Genomic DNA, 20,225 nt, shown 5'->3' on the forward strand with positions numbered 1-20,225 from the left:
AGTTTCAAAAAGCAAAAAGAAAGAAGTCGTAACAACTCTCTGGTCTCTTCTGTTATACAGTACTATGGAATTGTACTCATCTGCTCAGCAATAACATTCCCATAGGCTTATTTAAAATCACAGACTGTCATGTCTAAATACCTTATTTTGTGAAAGCTTCTTTGCATTTATCCTCTTTTCTGCCTGCATTTTGTAAGTTTGGTGAACTATCCAACACAGGGAAAAGACAATTTTCTTTTCAATGGCCAGAATACATATTGAGTTACGCTCAGCTAATATACTGAGTGCCTTCCATTAAAAAATTACATTTCCTTAACCTATTTGGCCTTAGGATAGTAAGAAAGGAAATGTTGTTCCTATTCTATAGGTGAGGAGCTGAAAGCCCTTATTTCAGATACAGTAACAACACTGAACAGACAAGGTTCAGAAACAGAAATTTATCCATTTCACTGCAGAAAGCAGCTTCAGAGATGACAGCAGAGATCCTCAGCACCAGAGTCAGCCCTCCATGCCAGACTGGATGACCATCTGCCCTGGTGATTTGGCAATGCTTACGCCTCCCAGCATGAGCACATGGTCCCTGTATACTAGATTTCATGCTTGATTGTATCAGACAGTTGCTGTACTAAGTTCACAAATTCAGTAAAGGCCTTGTATCATAAGAGCATATGCTCTTATTCTGATTGAAAACCATGCCCTTATTCTCCAAAATCAGTATGTATCCATAGATGGATGCAAAAAGCAGTTAAGCATCCTCTCTAACTTCAGTTTCAAGACACAGCAGTAAAAGAGTTCTCAGTAACTTCAGAGAGAAATTAAGTCCTACCACAGCTTTATGGTTTACTACAATGCATCAGAGGAGCCCATCATGGCACAGCTACCGTTCACACAGGGAATCATCACAAGCGTGCATCCACCACACTGGGAAGCTGGAGGCAAAACAAACAACTCAAAATCTCTGCTTATGTATCTGCAACAAGTTCTGAGGACTCCCTCAGTCCTCATGAAACTGGCGAGTTATCAGCAAGTGCAGCAAACAGTTTGTTAATTTAGTTATTTAAAAGGAAGCAGCTGAGTCCTGAAGTTTGCCAGTGCCTGATTCAGATATGCCAGCACTCAGGACATCCTCTTCCTCCTAACTCGCATCATTTTTAATATTTGACTGTTCCTTGTTCAACAGCCACAGCTTCTCTTTATGATGCCCATTAAAAATGACAATGTACTACGCTGTGAATATGTTTCAATTAGGAAAGTGGGAGCTAATAACTTTGCGGGGCTCTCTGAAGATCCAAACAACTGTTCTCATTTCACAGCTCACTGATTCTTTAGAAGCACCAGAAAGTCCTGGAAATAAAATGGCAATACTTATTGAACTGGCTCTGCCTCACAGCCATTTAGTTTTTCTTATGCCCAAACATGAAAACAACCCTTACGGATGATCAGCTTAGAAGAATGGAATAAGCAGTTCTGAAAAATATACTGTTTGTTTTGGAGTTTGTTTTTTTTTTTCTCCATTCCCCTTTTTAAATCCTGAACTACTCTTTACATTAGCGCCAAAAAGAAGTTTGGAGTTTGCAAAGTCACATAATTTCTGCTTGCCTGCAGCCACTATCTAATCTAACTAGGACTTCCAGCAATATCTACCTGATACATGGGACAGTCTAATGCATCACAGGTCACCTGCAAACACCAAACCAGTCTAGTTTATGTGATATCACTGCAATGAACTTCAGTAGCAGATGGGGTCTGAGCTTCCTTATCACAGCAAAGTCAGTTGGATCCTCTGGGAGAGTTAAGAGTCCCCTGAACTAACACACCCCTGCCATGGCCAGGCCCTGGCACAAAGCATTCTGCAGTACAAATGGTGCAAAGGCAAGGGTTTGAATGCTCACTACAGGGTGTACAGCAAATAAACACCAGAAACCCTTTTCCCTCACCACTGCTGTCATGTTTACAGTCTCTTCATATTTTTAGTTACAAAATAGAGCTACAATCCTTGTATACTAATGTTTACACAATTTCTCTTTCAGAGCCACATGGATTCTTCTCCCACACTTTTTCCTTTCACTAGCACTTACAGAGAAAATAACTCCTCAGAAATATTTATCTTAATTCTCTGTGTCTGATAGCTTCTTGCAGTTCAGGAGAATAATAATTTAAAGTGTAGATACTTCACTAACTTACAGGCACAGCAGCTTTTTCCAAGTTGAAGCATTGCTCATTTTTTAAAGAACCATGGGAAAACTATCCCTCAAATTTAATTTATTTTGGCCTTAGCCAAAGGGTTTAATACAATGGAATAAAACAAGTGGGAAGCATGACATTGAAAAGAAACTTGTTCAGATTCAAAATAGAGTATTTGAAGTTCAGAAAAGCCTACTCTGACAATTTCTTCCCTCTTTCTTCCCCCAATTATAGTCAGGGATCAAACATTAAAACAGCACCTCAAGCAAACCTTGGGAAGGCCCCTGCAAAACTCTTTATTTTGGCTAGAAGCTGGTATTTGCAAAAGGATGTTAGACCAGGAGGGGCTGCTGCCTTTAGCCCCAACCAACCCTAAACTGGCCTTGGTTTGTTCTGCCCCTTGTACTCAGAGAGCGCTCAGGAGCTCAGTCTGTCCAGCAGTGACCCCACACCCTCTCTCTGGGTCACTGTGAGGCTGTTTTAGACTGTAATACAGAATTACAGTTTATAACACAACAAACATTTAGTTTGCTATTGATACAGCTCTCACGCATGCACATTGCTAGGTGCGTGTCAGCGGCACCTCCAAACATCCCACGGTGAGAAGTGGGTATCAGCACAGCATCTCCATTTAGCACACCCTGGCTATTTGATTAGGTTGGTTCCCATAGCCAGTAGCCACCTGGACTTGCACATCTGCAGCGTATGTGAGAGGAAAAGAAACAGGGAGAAGGTGTGTGGCACCAGACGTGAAGCGCAGCTTCTGTCCGTTCCAATAAATCACCCGTGCACCCCCAAGTGAGCCAAAGCACTCTGCCACCGCCTCCTTCAGCGCCCTGAGGAACTCTGAAGATGTCATCTCTGTTTTGCCTGTGGAATCCACAAATTTTGTGTTCACCTTGCAGTAGAACTCCTTAGTGCAACGGCTAAAAATGGATTCGTGTGTATTAGGCATGGCAGTTAAGGAGAGCAGGCACAAGAGACAGCTAGATTTGGAGATTCGTGAATTTCAGTGGGCAGGGGTTACCTCGGCTTTTACCTTGACTCCTGAATCACACAGCCCCAAAATCATTTTTAATAAGTTAATCATGAAAGTCATGGCTTCTGTTTGAGCCAGAGCCTGCATCTTTGAAATATCTGGTCTTTTTTACCTAAGTATCAAAACATGATAGAAAACTCCACCCAACCGAATAATGTTTTATCTGGAAACACGTTTTGTTCATCAGGCTCTTTTTCCAACCTTCAAATGTCATTCTTTAAATTTAGCTACATCACTTCTCAAATATTAAAAAATGACTATGGTCATAAATCTTTCCAATCTAGATCATGGTAGCAGGCTTCATCTTACTCAGCTTTAAATGCCTAACAGACAGTTTTCTGAATCCAAGTTAGCTGTGTGTGCTCTCTTCTGCATCAATAATAATAGAAAATGTCCTTTTGGGGGAGTTTCATCTGTTATCTTCAGACAGCATGAACTCTCTGAACAAGCCAACTTGAAAACTCATACCAAAAGCAAGCCTGGAAGATCAGCTCAGGCTGAAACAGCTAATTCTTAGATACCAAAACAGGGTAGAGGGGATCCTACCCTTGTTTACAGTGCTCAGAACTCTTAATGCTTTTACTGGATTAACTCATTTCAGTTCCTTTAGTTTCCCAATAAAAGCTTCCCTCTCTCTCTTTCTCTCTCAAAACCAACCAACAAAAACTCTTTTCTGAACCTCTGTGCTAGGAGTCATCTGTTTATATGTCCCAGAATCAGACTTGGCTTTTTGGCTAGAGGAGCATGCTGGACACTCAGGTATTTATGGCTGATGGATTCTTTGTTCTTGTCTATAAGACTCTGATATACAGTAAAAAATTTTAGCATCTGTGGCATCCAAATGACCAAAATTACTTGCAACAACTCATTCACAAACAGCTGGTAATAGCTTAGGCATTAAGAATCAATACCACTGGTCACTGATACAATAAATTCCTTAAATCTTATTCAAAAGACCTATCAAGATTTCTAGAGAGCTGTACAAAAGGAGCAGGGCCACAGCTTAGACAGATCCGCTGGGATACATGCTAAAGGGGCCCTGGGATACAAGAACACTCAGTCTCTTCAGCTGTAGTTGGTCTTGCTATTGTGGCTTCCTGGTTTTCAGCAATTAATCTCAAAAAGGACAGTGCTCTTTCATACCTTACCATTTATGGTTACAGAAAGCTTCAGAATAGGGGAGGCTAAGTTAGGAGTTCAGCCACAGCAAAGCAAACCAAGAGAAATACAGGAAAGGAAAAAAAAAAAAAACAAAAATCCCTTCGGCACTAAGTTCCACTACTATCCCAAGCGTGTAACGCAACAGAAGTTTTTCCATCGGAGAAAGCAGCTTTTCACCCAAAACAGTAAGTATATTTTTAATCAACTGTTTTTCCTCAGGAGCATGCAATAGTTTCGGGTTTTAAAAAGTACAGAGGTTTTGGAAGCAACACTCTTACTGACTTGCAGCACTCCGGAGGACAGCCCAGGTAACCCCCATGCTACAGAAAACTTGTGTTGTTCTCTCTCAACTGGAATCAATCTGATAATTGTCAGAATTATTAGCAAAGGTAATGTTTTCACAAACAACAGAATCTTAGTAGTCTGCAGCCCATGTGAGATCAAAGCTTTTATACATGTAAATGGTAAATGCATGTCTTGGGAGTTTCATGGCTTTGGGTGTTCAGCATTCCTTCAGGGGCTGTGCTTGTCTAAGAGAAGAACCAGGCACCGCAACTCTTTCAGGCTTCCCTCAAAACTACTCTAAAACGGATTTATTGTGCACAGCCCTGCGGTGCACAGGATCCAAAAGAAGCACTCTAGAAAAAACTTCAGAAGTGCTGAACTGAACAAGAAACTTTTTATAAGAACTAGCAGGTTTAAAAGCTAACAATTGCTCTTAAACCACTGCATAGGTTTTTAAACAAAAAAGCTAATTTATTTAATTCACTTGAGTGTCACATCAGGTAAACAGTTCATTAGTAAAGCAAAATGATACAGTGTATTTCACAAAATGAATGTAGTTGAATCATTTTACACAGTCAAAATATTGGTGCTTCAGGTACCCAAGAGAGCTGCATGAGTACATGGCAGAATCTCCTGTGCACATTTCCACTGAGGTTTAACATCACCTCATTCTGTATCACACACAGGATTTGTGGTCCCAGATGCACAGAATGCTTTTTAAGTAATGAGTTCTTATCGATTTGCAATGAACAAAACTGATGTTCCCTGGCCCCTGCACCCCTGGCAGAGCTGACCAGCAAGAAACGCACATAAATGCTCGAGGAGGAGATGGAGGGTGTGTGTGGGGGAGCAAGTGCCAACACAAATGCAGTTTGGACTTCAGGGCTGGGTGTGAGCAGTGGGGCAGGTGATAAGAAAAGGATGAGGGCAGGATTGAAACAGAAAGGAAGAATTATCTAAGCAGTGTTAAAATACTTATGGAAGCAGGTAGGCAAGTGTGAGCGATCAAACTAATTCTACTCGGAGACAGTAGTAAATATGTAAGGTGTGCAGCTCTGTCACAGTAGCACAATCAGGGCAGAGCTCATATTTATGGATGTGAAACTTATGATTGCCTTCTGCTTCACAAAGTACCTGGCAATGAACACTATGCTGCTCCTACACACCCAGCAAAGCCAGCAAGTTTTATCCACACAAGGTGTGTCCAGAATAAAATAAGGTGACTATTAAATTGGCACAGACAGGAGAAAGCAAATGGTTATTTTGTATGCAGAGGCATTAGGGATGAAAGGGTTCAGGCTTGTTTAAAAGCTCCTCATCACTTTAGAGATGCGGATGACTTGCACCACTTTTCTGGTGTGATGTAGTATTAGCACTTGATACTCATCTGGAGCAATACATAAACGCTCACTGAAAATTCACCATATGGCGTAGGATAAACCAGCTCAAAAAGAATGACTAGCTCATTGTTAATATTTATTCCCAATTTAAGCTTGAGAGAAGGGTTTAGCACTCTTTCTTCAGCAAATGCAATGAATTCTGCAGTGCTATCAATACTGCTGTACCCAAATTCAGAGCAGCCTGAACAGCCCAGGAGAGAGATTCCCAGCTGAACTGACCACAGTCACAGCACTGGAAAGCCCTTGAGAGACAGGGAGGAGTAGACAGAGCCTCCCCACCGAGTACCAAACGTGTCTACTCATCAAAGCAGAGGACTCTATTCCAAACCTGAGCAGATGGCATCCCTAGGATTATCACCAGCAGCTGTCAGTGCAGTGATTATACATTGAAACTGCACAGCTAATGTATTGTATAATTTAACTAGACTGAAGAAGATTACAGAGAGGAAACATTATGAAAAGATTTGGAGCTTATATTTTCCTAATAATTACAGAGGCACCCCACAATCATCAGTGCCAAAGATACATTTAGATCTGCTCTTGAAGGCCAGACTAAAACCCACATTATGTACTTAAACATCTTCCAATTCAAATACATTCCGAGACTTCCTGAGCCAATCAAGAACTCTACAGTGCTTCATTTTTCAAAGACGTAATGATTTTGCCACAGGAAATAATTACTTCTTTCAACATTCTTCCTGATACACTCGACAGAGCTAGGACACTGACGAATTTTTAATCTTAAAAAAAAAAATTAACCTTTTAAAGAATGGGGAAATTCCAAATAAATATTTTTCTCTATGCATGTAGCATTCCTCTGTCTTGAGAGCCAAAAAACACAGGATCTTCAGCACAAGAACATAAGAATATTTGTATATGAAAGGAGAAAATCCAAGCACATGGAGTTTCCTTCACTGATTTGGGTTTCCTCTTACATAATTCTACACATGCATGAAATAGCAATACAGATTTTTCTAGTCTTCTAAATTTTAAAGCATAAAAACAATGCAGCAGGAAGTATGTGTTTTAGGGACTGCATTTACAGCTAATCTGGTGCAGCAACACAACAGTGACATGAGCACCTCTGATTTACACTGCCTGAACACCGAGGCAGTTATTTTTTTATGTTTATAGAGGCACTTGGTGAGATATTTTTAGACCAATCTTTCTTGTTAACATTTTCTGCATAATTCATATGTCCTTATTCTCTCTGGGGCAGAGCAGACACCTGAACTGGGGGAGCAGAGGCAAACAGGATCACCCAGCAGCCCGCTTGGTGTCGGGATGGGGAACAACACAGCGCACAGTACTGGGAAAACCTCTTGGCCACTTGGGAAAATTTCCAGTTTACACAAACAAATTCCTTATTTGTCTTAAAGCAGCAGTCTGGCAGTTTAAGATTATTAGGAAGGATGTGCTTACTGATATTTCTGCTGTGTATGTGGCTGACATTCAAACAAACTGGTAGAGCAATAACATTTCCTATTAATTCATTGGTTAATAGTCCCACAGTTCTTGTTTTCCATGTACCAAGGGGTCTGATTACCCCACTATTTCTCAGCATAACTGGGACAGCCCTGTAAACAATATGGTTTATCTAAAACAAGAGATTTATAGCACCAGACCACTAAATGTTTTCCACAAGTCATGGTAGCAGTATCAATCTCTCCTTTTTTCATTTTCCCACAGAACTAATTAAGGATTTATCACAGTTACTGCACGTAAGAATTTCTCACTAACAACACAGATTTTTGCTTAGTTTCCCCCTGTGTTATAAGGAACTACCACTCAGGTACCACACGGTCTCAGGGCTCGTGCTCCAGGACAGATGTTGCTCCTTTATTCCATTTTCCCTTCCGCCCAAGCTGCACAACCAGGTTGGTAACAGAACTCTCCCCCAAAATAAGCAGGTTTTCCTACCCCATCCCTTAGCCTCCACACACACACTTTAAAGTACTATATGGTAATTATCAGAAAGTAAAAAAAGGAGTCTACTGATTAAAAAAACAGTAACGTTTTTTAAACTGTAGCTTTTTTTACCAAAATGGGACTGTTCCTCCTTGAAATACATTATATTTCAGAAATGTGTTACACAACTGTGATAATTGTAACTGATGCTACTCATATTTACCTTTTCCTTTCTGTATTTTTTTTCATACCAGGAAGAGATTGTTCAGATTTCACAACTCTCAGTTATGTTGGCAAAAAAGCTGGTGACTGCACAGAAGCGAGGGGAGACAAGAGCCCTGTGCCTGGGACTGGGCATGGTCGCCTGCTCCATGATGATGTACTTTTTTATTGGGATCACCATTGTGCCTTTCTACACTAAAAGGTAACAAAAGCCATTTGGTTATGAATACAGAGCTATTTCTTTTCCCTTTCAGCATCAAATACAGTTACTAAAGCGGTGCCAAAAGTAAATGTTAGTGCATAATACAATAAGTAAACAATATGTTCTTGAAGAGTTCATAAGAATTTAAGACTGAAAAGAGAAAGAAAAAAGTGAGGCAAGAAGTCATCAGCCATTTACAGGTAAGCACAAGAAAGAGAATGATCATCCTCAGGGCTAGAATGAGAACAGACTAAACTGAAACATTTACTACAGAAACATGTTAAACAAAAACCAGACATGCTTATCAAAGCTAGATAATGGAAAGCTAAGTCTTGCATAAAAGAAGAAAAAAAAAAAGCACTTTTCCATGTGCAGCAAGGAGGGTGTGTTGTTTTAATAAAACGATAAAAACTTGGGCAACAGAAGTCATGGTAAAATTGTTTATCCAAGAATCTCTATCTGATCTCCAAATTGACCATCACACTCAACTATCACCTTCAACAGGCCCGTCTACCACAGCAAATGTTGAAGAATACGTTGACTGCTGAACAAGTTACTATTATGCACATTTTTATTGCATTCTGCAAGTTCTGCCTCCACATACAAAATCAATTTGAAAAAAAACCCCACACAAAGAAACAAGACAAAGAATTCAGCTCAATTTTTCATGCCTGAAGATTGATGTAGAAAGCAAGTACATCCACCTCATTCTCCTTAAGAGCATCTTTAAACTCAAAAGTGTTTGAAAAACATTACCTTTAAAACAGAGTAATTCACATTTATTTTAGATATATCTTCCAGTCTCCTCATTACATGCCAAGAGACATTTACATGTTAAAAGACTAGTTTCTTACGAACTGAAGTGAGACTATTTATGAGGGTTTTTTTGCCACCAAAGTGTATTGCTGTAAGCAAAAGCTTGCTGTGGTTTCAATAATAAAAGAGTAACTTTTGAGAAAAGTAACAGCAAAAAATTAACTTCTGCCAGACAAAATCCTGCTGCATCTTCATGCAAAAGGTCCATGTAATGAAGAAAAGGAAAGGAAAAGAGGGGAAAAACATGGGAAACAATCTGAGTTCTGTGAGTTATTGAATTACATATTTCTGAGAAATAGGAAGTTCTGCTATGCTAAGCCAGATTTCAAATAATGTCAGGCTCTACTAGTGTACTGCACTTGCAAATATTTACTACCAAATATTAAATCCATAGCAATTTTTCTTCCTTCAATAATACTTGTCACTGATGAACAGATGGAGTTAAAATCCGACTTCACACCACAGAAGGTGTAACGAACAACAACAACAACAAGTGCTTTCCTGCCCTGCTGCCCAGAGCAGCCCTTCATCAGCCTGGGATGGGCAGAGCTCATCATGCTGGGACCATGCAGCTGCGATATCCAGATGTGCACTCCAGCTGTGCCATCACCTGTGCCTGGCACACATGCATCTCCAGCACGCGACTCCTAGCAGATGCTGCTAATGCATTTCAAAACTTCTCTTTTGTTTTTGTAGTGTTTGGACAACAGAAACTGTGTGCAAGGTACTCAAAGTCAACATCAAGGACAAAGTTCTCTGCCCAAACAGCGAAGGCTCGGAGGACGAGGATATCTTCCCTTATCCCTGTCTGCAGGTGTGGGTTAACCTGACAGCCTCAGGACAAGACGTTATGCTGTACCAGACTGAAGATACACTGGAAAGAAATCCTAAGGTACTCGTAATATAGGCTGAATAATCACCCTGCTGCTATCTAACACCTTCGAGGGGAAGGGGAGATTGTTTTTAAACCAAACGGCAAAGTAAGTGTAGGAGTTGTTTGTCTTTTACATGTTAATGTTTGTTAGGCCAAGGTATTTTTTTAAATATTCCAGAAATTACACAGATTTGGATTTTGCTTTGAGCATTACATCAAACATTAAGTTAATACTTGTTAAATATTCATGTTTAGTTGGTGTAATTTCTTAACATCTATGAACATTCAAAAATATGTAAGTCTCCAAGGTGAAGACTGATGGTAAGAAATACTTTATAAACTGTGGGTTGCTCAGTTGCTTATTGAATTGTCACAGAAGAGACCTTAAGTTAAAAACTGTCCTTAGTAAAAGGACAAATACCAATTTTGTTCCATTTTAGGTGTGTGATATGAAGCAGGGAATAAAGAAAGCCAAGAAAGGGAAAATGAGAATACTGTTGGGGAACATTTTAGACAGGGAAGAGAAAAAACAGTAATTTTAGATGATCAGTCATTTTATGGATCTCTTCCCCAAAGGAAGAGTGCAGACCACAGCTGGGATGGAAATGTGGGTGTGCAGTATTCTTTTGGCTTTAGAGGTGCCTGCAAGATTGCAAAAGGGGAAAAAAGTATAGTGTTATCCTTTTGTTTCTGCCAGCATTGCTGCTGGGGAATCAGCAAAGAGCTCAATGTTTTTAGGCTTGTTCCCTTACAACCAGAAGCGCTCCTGCAAGTACACTGGCCCAAGGAAGGTCAGGTTCAGTTCCACAATCACAAGTATTTCAGAGGCCTTATTCCAGCTCAACATTCTCTAAGGAGAGATAAAGTGAAATTCAGATCTCAGGTGCCCAAGATGAGAGCACTTACAGAATCCAAAACGTACATGTTCAGACTACAAGTTCTCATCTTCTTAAAGGTAGCACCTATCTCAGGAAAAGCTATGTAAAATGAAACGGTAAAGCAGAAATTATCCACTGTAGGTTGAAACAAAAATCTTGCTCACTGCAAGAGGAGGTGATTTGCTGATTTCATACCTGTTGTTTGTGTTACATCAAGTATAAGCTTACAGGTCAGGAACTATCCCATTTATGCCTTGGCCAGTTTCCAGCTAAACACCCCTATGCATTATTATGTATACAAAATAATAGTGCAGAAAAGAAACTTATTAACAACAACAGCAAAAAATGAGCTCTTCAAAGTCTAATACTATTTCCAGTGAAGACTAAATAACTTTGCGTTATTACAGCAGCTCAAAAGAGTTCTGTGTTCCCAGTAAAAGTAGGAAGCCCCCAACAGCCATGGTTTCCTGAGCTGCACAGCAAACCCACTTTGTTTTCTGCACCCGGAGCAGCCAGTTGGGAATTTCTGCACAACTGATGCATTTTTGCTGCCGTGGTGCCCAGGAGCTCTGTTGGGAATATGAGCTTGGCACTGCACTTATGAAGTGACAGGCCCAAAGGCTGCAGTTTTATTTTGAGCACATATATATTATTGGCTTCCAACAACATTCCTCCAACCTGTGAATCTGCAAACTGGGAGCACAGAGACACTGACGGGAACAGGGAGGAATGGCAAATGGATTGTAGACATAAGGAAACCAACCCAATCTCCAGGGGTGCTGGCCAAGCCACAGAAAGTTTTGTCAGTACTGGCATGTTTGTTTTACTCAACCTGACTTAACTACAAACCCTGTATTAGAGTATCTGTTGTAATGAATCACCTTGATTTCTTATTCCAGTGCTCGTATGTCCCAGGCAAGTCGGAGAACTCTAAAGAGGTCAAAGCACGAATAGAAACAATTGCAAGCAATTTCAAAAAATACCAGACTTTCCCGTGCTACTATGACCCAGGAGGCACACAGACCAACGTCATTTTAAGCAGACTTTATCCCCCAAAAGGCCTCCTCTTTGCTTTCCTTTGGCCTACGCTCATGTTTACCGGTGGATGTCTGATTATTGTTCTGGTAAAAATTAGTCAGTATGTTTCTGTTCTTTCTGCTTGGCAGTATAAAATAAATATCTAGCACAGAGGGTTGCAAGATATTCAAGTGCCTTTGTTCTGCCTGTCTTTATCTGCATTTTGTGATTTTTTTAACACTCTAGATGTCAATCCGAGGGCAGGCATTCCAGAAAACTGCATGGCGCCCACTATGGATGGCAATACATTACATGAGGACAAAATATAGAATTGATGCCCAGGAATGCCTGAAAATATCTCTTAAGAACACAGACCGAGTTACTGTCTATTGTTTCCTTGGGTTTTCTGAGGTACAGTTGCTTTACAGAACTACAATTCAAGTTTACTACTGAACTCCTGCTCCACTTTTTAGTCAGGGTCCTAATCTTCTGGCTGATTGAGACCAGTTGGAGCCACATCCATATACACCATTACTGACAGACACACCCTTTACATACTTAGTTACTGATACAGTATGGATTCATGGCATATAATCTGTCAAGAAAAGAAGTTTTGGTTTGGTCCAAAGAGATATTTGTTACCATGGATCTCTCTGCTTTTGGGGAAGGGGGAAAAAATCACCTGAAAACAAAATATACACACAGATATTACAAAGTTTGTACTCTAAATATCTAACACTAATTGCATATAGTGAAATATTTGCACAAAATATAAGCTTATATTAGAAGTTTTTGTATTTAACTCAAATCTTTGCTTTGCTTTACTTTGAAATAAATATGCCACTCAAGAAAGGCTACCTGCCTGACATCGGCATATATGATGAAACTGTTAAGGAAAGAAAGTCACAATATAAATAACACAATTATATAGTAGAAAAATCTATTAAGTCTTACTAAATGCGTTAATCTCCCAGAATCACAGAAGTTTGCAGGCTTAGGACAAAGAGATTTCACAATAGAGACATGCTTGTTTCTAGAGCCAAGACTCTTAGCACTACTCTGAATCATATATAGACACATTTTCTGTTCTCTGAAAATGACTCTGTTTTTCTCAGCGAGTTTTCAAATTGCAGCTGGAAACAGGAGGAACATAAGATGCTTCCTGCATGCAGTATTTGGCACTTGGGACACAACTAGCAGAGGCTTTTTCCCCACACAGCTGATGAACCACTATCATCCACAGCAAAAATTCAGTGGAAAAAAGTTATTCTCATTAATGTAGTACAATGATTATAAAAAATAGGAAGGCTGAAATATTAACCCACTATATGCATTTTCCAACGTTACTATGGAACACTGTCAGAGTTTGCTTTTCATCATGATCAGCAAGTCAAAATTCAACCAGGATGATAGGAAATAGCAGTTATTAACATCAGCAACACTTGCTCAACATGCCCAATCTAGATGGTTATTTACTAGAAATCTACCAGAGGAAAAATAACCTGCTGAACTGGTTAAGATTCAGGCAGTGTAATGGAGGCTCTTACAAAAAAAAAAAAAAGGTGTAGGAGAAGAATTATTTCCACAAGAAAGAAGAAAGAATTTACATATTGATAAAACACTTTGGTGAAATGCATCTGTATATGTGATTCTACCTGTCTCGTTCAGCAAAGTGACAGTGCGGCTGACCCTGGTAGCAATGGCATGAGAAAGAGAAGAGATTCTGATTTGTTAGTTCACCAAAAGGTGAGGCAGGACTATGGTAACTGCTTAAAAATACAGTAACCAGAGAGGGATACCTGTTGAAGCCAATGCACTGTACTGATGAAAATTTATTCAGAGTGAAAGCTGTGTGTCCAGATTCGCCTCTACCAAAATTGATTTATTACATGAAAAGTTAGTTCCCTCCAACATGTATGCATTACAAGTATAGAAGAAAAACTTCCCAACATTTTTTTTCTCTGATAAAGTCACATTTCCCATTTGTGCAGGAGATATTCCAAGTGAAAACAGCTGGTGCAGGGGAAAAACCTCCCACAGATTAGGGAACTCCATTGTTTTGGACTCTCAAACTCAGCTTCCTCTTTTACTCAAATGAAAATGGGGATTTAAGCGCAAGAAAGCCAAATATTTTAATGTAGAAAACTAACACAAAAAACATACAAGCACCAGAGAAGTCTGTTATTGTTTTTAAATACTGCTTTGCCCATCTATACAGAGCTGATTATTTTCTACAGTTCTGAGATAATTTAGCATTCAAGTCACAAATATTCTTTTTTCCTTCAAACTTGCACTTTCTCTTAAAGTTGAAACTAAGTATTTTAACAGTGTGCCAAGGTTCCTGAACTACTACTGAACTTCTGTGGACATTTTTCTGTTCTTTTTCAGCTGTAAAAGCTGTAATTCACCAGAGTATGGAGTTTTAATAACACATGCTGCTTCTTACAGCAGCACACAAGGAAGCTACAGAGCCTTCAGGGGTTTTTGCTTGTTTGGGGTTTTTTAATATTATTGGATTATACCATCAAGTCTACAATAAATCGATAAATAAAATACTATTTTTCTGAGATCCAGCAAAACATTTCGTATGAGAAGTGCTCCAATACAAGCAGTGACAGGTGTACACAACTCACTATCTCAAGGCAGAGGAGATGATCAAGCATGTATCACAGCACTGAAAGTCCTGCCAGGGGGAGAAAAGTGGTGGTGCAAGCAGCTAGAGATGAACTTCACCCTTGCAATCTGTTTGACTACAAACAGATTTCACCAGCACTGATGCTCAGACCACAGTAACAGCGCTTGAGTCAACTGGAACATCCAAGGAACACAAGAAGAACCAGAACAGATTTTAGACCCTGATGACAATGAATACTCTAATTGTAAATTATTATTGTAATTCTACCGTTGGAAGGTGAACAGTATTTCACTAAGAAGCCACCTGAGTCACCAGCATGTTCTTAATGCGCATCAACAATAACCAATACCTTCTGGCTACTTCTGACAATCGTGATTTAAGTATCCTGCTGTCTTATGCGATTTTTATTACCTTGTCCTCAAAGCAGCAGTTAACATAGAGAAGGCTCTGGTCCCCAAAGATTCCTCACTCATTGCATTAACCCACTGCACATGACAAGAAAATAGCTTCCAACTGAGTAACTGGTACTTTGGCCTTAGTTTTACGTTTTGTGGGGTTTTTTTTTTATTTGTTTGTTTGGGGTTTGGTTTTGTCCCTGTGTTGTTATTGTTTGCTTTTAAAATAAGGCAATGAGGAAAAACTTCACAAAAAGCCATCTGGGGGTCTTCTAGACTATTTGCTGTTCAGAAGCCACACAAAACAATAAAGATACTTCGCTTTTGGTCATTTCCATAACAGAAAAAAAAAAAAAAATAGCATTTCAGGTTAAGTGGATGAGTCTAAATGTACAAGCTGGCTTGAAGTTAGAAAAGGTTTTAACTGATGAAAAATAATGATAAGTATAGATTGGAGGCGGTTCTGCCTTGTTCACACAGCAGGGGTGCAGGTCTGCCACCCAGACCCCAGGCAGGACACACATCTGGCGCATGAGCACACAGCTGCTCTCGGTCAGAAGGTGACATTGGGAATCACCTCACAGGTTGCTCAGAAGCTCAAGGGGAACAGAGGATCTGCCAAGCAAACGGTAAGTTTATTTTTCCCCCCTAAAGTGTTTGCAAACAGTAAGAATGTTAAAGAGTGCATATAGGGTTTTTTGTTGTTTAGATCTCCTGGAGTAAGGTTTCATTTTCTGTGCTGCTGTGAGACTTCACTGTCAGCTTTGATGAATATAAATTATATTGGGGAGTTGCAACATTAGATGTTCTTCTCTTGTTGACCCCTATTCCCCACACTCTCAAGATTATCAACAGAAAGGGAAAAGATAGCAAAGATCAGACAGAGAGAGGTGACTACACTCAACTGCCAAGTAAAATAATGAAATACAGATTAAAGAGTATATTTTTTTTATTATGCTGCACTAGAAGAAATGGCAATGAAAAAAAACCAATCTTGTCAAAGTTGAAGGACTGATAAGCTGTCCTTTCAAAGCTTGCTAAAAATATCTATACATCGCTTAAATAAATACAAGTAGTCTCATTACACCCTGCACTCCTTTCCCTATAAGTGCCATATGACATTTACACAGAAATTAAGCTGTCAAATGGATACAAACATTCACACATTGCCGTACCCAAACCAGCACAGGTATGTCCCTTTTTTTCTCTGATCACATACTTCTGCCTATAATAAATAAAAAAAAATCTGATATTATCTTTGCTAGATACACTTTACTGTGCTTGCCTTATCTAGGAAAACCTACTGTTTAAAGAGGTACTTTCTACTTCTTACCTCTTATAATTCCAGGCAGATTTTCAGAAAGTCTCAGCATGCTGAACAAGTTATTCTGCATTCAGCACCAAGAGCAAGTAAAGAGAGCACCTGAAAATACTTCAGCTTTAGCAAAAAGACAACACAAGATTAATATTACAGATGGGGGGCAGGGGAGAGAGTTGTTTTCAAGGCTCCATCTCTTCAATAAAATATTGGTACCACACTTCGAACAAGACAGCCTGAATAAAGTAAATACAGGCTGTTTAGTCCAATCAGACTCAAGGCCATTCTTATAAAAATTATTTGAGCAGTTTTTAAATAATTTTATTCATATGCCTTAAAATCAAATGAGACAGTACAATGTACTAAAGAGGTGTTTACAAAAAAAGCTTAAAGTTGAGAAAAAGAATCATGTTTACCAAAGCACTGCATAATTTTCTCTCCGCTGCAACATTTCGAAACATTGGACATGCTTATTTTTGAAGTAAATGCAGAAGGAAATATTGATTTCTTTTTGGAGACTCCACATGACCCCTAATTCCACACGGCTGGCAGCCTCAGCAGCCTGAAACCACAGGGCCAGACTTTAAGCCTAGTCTACAGAAAATAATGACCACCTCTTGGCTCATGAAATAGTTGTGATGAACAAATGTCTCACATCAAGTATTCTTGTGATATATAGATTGACAAAAAGATAATGACTGGACAGGCCTTGAAATTGAATTACTCTCTGTTTTTTTTGAAGAAAATCCCCACAAGCATGGCTGAATCTTGTATCCCCAGAATAATGTAGAGTCTGTCCCTCCTGCAGCCTATAAAATACACACCTAGGATGAAACAGATAAACAGTGTGAGTAAATAAACTCTGAACAATGTGAGTAAATAAACTATCTGGCCTGTCTAGTGTTTTGGCACCACAGGTTTTGCCCTTACAGTGTTTGTTTTTTTTTATTTTAAGACTATATTAAGCTTGCTACATAGAGGTATTGTTGTATGAGTAAACACTGATGCCTTTACTTAAACATAATGTTATTTTCTTTTTTATGATCCTGAAACCAACGACAGGAGTAGGGGAACCAGCACCCTTTTATCCTTATGTGCCAGTGGCTGGAAAACCAGGGAGTTACAACCGCAAAACCGAGATGTCTGGCTAATCAAGGTAGAATTGAATTCCTATGGGCAAGGGCACTGATGTGCTTCAGTGCTGACACGGAGATGACAGCAAGAGCTGATCAAGATTCCTCTTTCTCCAACTCTGACCTTATCATATCAAAGTTTTTGCCTTCAACTTGGCATGAAAGAATAGCCAGCCCTCTAAAGGAATAACTGCATGGTTGTTTTGGGGGCATCTGGGTTTGGTTTTCTAAGCCTTCTGCAAATGCACGTTTATCAGATAGACTGTGACAAGAGAAATTAAATCTGTAGGAGAAATTCTCTATCAGGCAATTCATTCAGAACACAGCACTGAGACAGCTGAATAAATATATTAGTAGAAGCTTTAAAACAGCTTATAAAAGTTTTAGTGCCTTTTCATAGATAAAAAGTTGAAAAGTATCCATTGTTCCTTTTATAGCTACTGACGTTCCCCTCTACAGCCTCTGAAATGGTTCTTCATGCCTCACTAGTGAACAGGAAATAATTCATTGCCTCCTCAGCTGCTTTCAGTAGAGCAATGACATAGCACCAATGAACAGAACTTTTGAATGATACGGCTCAATCATTTACTCTTCAGAAGTAGCATGTTAACGTGGAGACTCAACACACTATAGGCAAATACTATAGGCGAATTCAAGTACACACCCATACCTCAAGAAAATATTTGGGTTTTTTTTGTGGTCAGGTAGAAGTACTATCTGTTGTCTGATTCTTGCCCAAATAACTCCATACAAGCAAATCACTTAGACTGGAAGAATCAAATGAACCTGGCAGGGCTGATGCTGTGCCTGCAGCCACAGAGCATTCTCAGCTTTCTCATTCTTGCAGTGCACAAAAATTCCCAACCAACTGCAATGGTTCCTGGCAGCTTTTGTTCTGTAAAGCTGTAGCAGTGCTGCACTCCAGAGTCTCTTGCAGAGCAGCAGAATATGCTGCCAACAGCCCTCAAGTAAACATTCAGCCCAAGCTGAGGAACTGATTTATACAAGGTGGCTTAGTCTTCCAAAACCTGCCATCCTAAGGGGCGCTTGTGCATTTTCTGAATGAATACAGTGTGTCCTACTGCTTGTGCTTCAGGCACAGGACCTCTTGGCTTGGGTCTCAGCATAGAAACGTGTATTAGATGATCGGGTCTGCCACTGGAGATGAGGAAAGTGAAGCGAACTGTTGGCTCAGACATGGGACACATATACATTTCTGTTCTGAGGCACCAGCCCAGGAACAGCCATTCCCTTTCCAACAGCGATGAGAAGTAAGTGTCAGCTGTGCTGTTACTGCTGATTTCAGCAGAAGCACCAAGTATTTAATCGCCTCAGAGCTGACTCAGTGGCAGCTCCAGGCCAGGGCTGCTGAATGACACCTCATTTTTACCAAAGGTCAAGGAGGCAATGAACGCAGATGATCAAATTCCAGTCTTTGTCACATCTACCTCCCAGAAGTCACATACTAAATTGGATTCAGAAAAGCCACAAAACTATTTAGTATTTTTAATAGATAAAACATCAGTTGTTTTCCCAGAGCATTTAAATATGCAGTATATAATCTGCAACAGAAAAACCTGTAAATAAAAGAAAGATTACAGAGAGAGATAGAGTTTACACTGAACTGGTGAGGCAGACAAAAACAGAGAGCAGGATTTAAGGCAATGGAGTCAAGAAACTGTTGGGATAATATCACACTATTAGTCTCATAAATGAGGCTTAATGTAAGACGATAAAAAACAGATGGTTCAGTATAAACAAATTAATATAAAGAGAGTTAGCAACTTGCTTGAGTTATGGACTGAGTTGAAAAAGCCAAAACATTATGAATTTGTTTCAGAATGACAGTTATAAAGTTTGCTTAAACCAACTAAAAAATCCTAAATATTTCAGTTAGTACTGAAGAATAACTAAAGCACATTAAATGTCAGCAACCATACAACACCTGCATGACAAAACTGTTTTGCTGAGGTTTTTTTTGCAAACATTCTCTACACAACAGTGTGTCTAAGAGCCAGCTGCTTTCAAAAAGCATCAAAATATTTTCCTTGGACTAAAGAGCATATAAGCACCGTGGAGGTTCTGGAAATCTTTGAGAGAAATACAAGAACCATAGTCCTGACTGTAAAGGTCACGTAACAGCTTCACCAATATACTCCAATCTCAGAAATGTGCTCTCTCATGGATGAAAAAGAGTACCGCACACATCTGTCAAAATGAAGAAGCCCAAAATGCAGATAGGACATAGAGGATCCAAATTCCAGATTGCACCGTGTAAACCCGCGGTTGTCACCATGGGACATCTCGTAACTGAAGCTCTCACAATCTCCAGCAACTTGAAAAAATTGCTGATACATGAAGAGTCCTGTAGTCTCACAGCTGCTTTAGAAGTTCAATGAATGGATCAATACAGGAAATGTGATGCCTGGCTGATTCTACACTGGAAAGTGGGAATCATTTTTTTTTAAAAGCCATGAATAAAAACATAAAGTAGCTGGTTTAGAAGAATATTAACAACATGCTTGTTCCACTATTTTATATTCTGAAAATCAGCACTGTTTAGGTTCATGTTTGCACAGAATTTATCTGAATAAAAATGCAGCAAATCACCCGTTCAGCTGACATTTAAAGTCTCTCAGACAGTGTTGAGAGCAAGTATTTTATACAGCTTTGAAACATCCAGAGTGTACAGGAAGGTAGTTTGAAAAAAATAATGAAATTTAAAGACTCAAACTGATGACACTTCATGATCTCAAAT

General features: G+C 39.5%; 2 protein-coding genes across 2 annotated transcripts in view; one reads left to right on the top strand and one right to left on the bottom strand.

Moving 5' to 3' along the window:
- The window catches only part of KCNIP1 (potassium voltage-gated channel interacting protein 1), a 375,551-nt gene that overhangs the window by 333,254 nt on the left and 22,072 nt on the right, over positions 1–20,225 (bottom strand). The window lies entirely within an intron of this gene.
- On the top strand, positions 4,369–12,177 carry KCNMB1 (potassium calcium-activated channel subfamily M regulatory beta subunit 1). The gene is made up of 4 exons (XM_082063662.1): positions 4,369–4,569; positions 8,232–8,401; positions 9,914–10,109; positions 11,869–12,177. The coding sequence occupies exons 2-4, from the start codon at positions 8,265–8,267 to the stop codon at positions 12,151–12,153; spliced, it is 618 nt and encodes a 205-aa protein (XP_081919788.1). The 5' UTR covers positions 4,369–4,569; positions 8,232–8,264; the 3' UTR covers positions 12,154–12,177.

Source organism: Streptopelia decaocto (genome assembly GCF_964273445.1).
Source record: "Streptopelia decaocto genome assembly, chromosome: 12".
In the NCBI taxonomy this organism is placed as follows: domain Eukaryota; kingdom Metazoa; phylum Chordata; class Aves; order Columbiformes; family Columbidae; genus Streptopelia; species Streptopelia decaocto.

Bases quoted from the DNA above. Each gene is read 5' to 3' on its own strand.
- KCNMB1 (XM_082063662.1), top strand. From the start codon at position 8,265: ATGTTGGCAAAAAAGCTGGTGACTGCACAGAAGCGAGGGGAGACAAGA. The intron at 8,402-9,913 runs GTAACAAAAGCC...TTGTTTTTGTAG, and splicing joins GTGCCTTTCTACACTAAAAG to TGTTTGGACAACAGAAACTG. The intron at 10,110-11,868 runs GTACTCGTAATA...TTCTTATTCCAG, and splicing joins CACTGGAAAGAAATCCTAAG to TGCTCGTATGTCCCAGGCAA.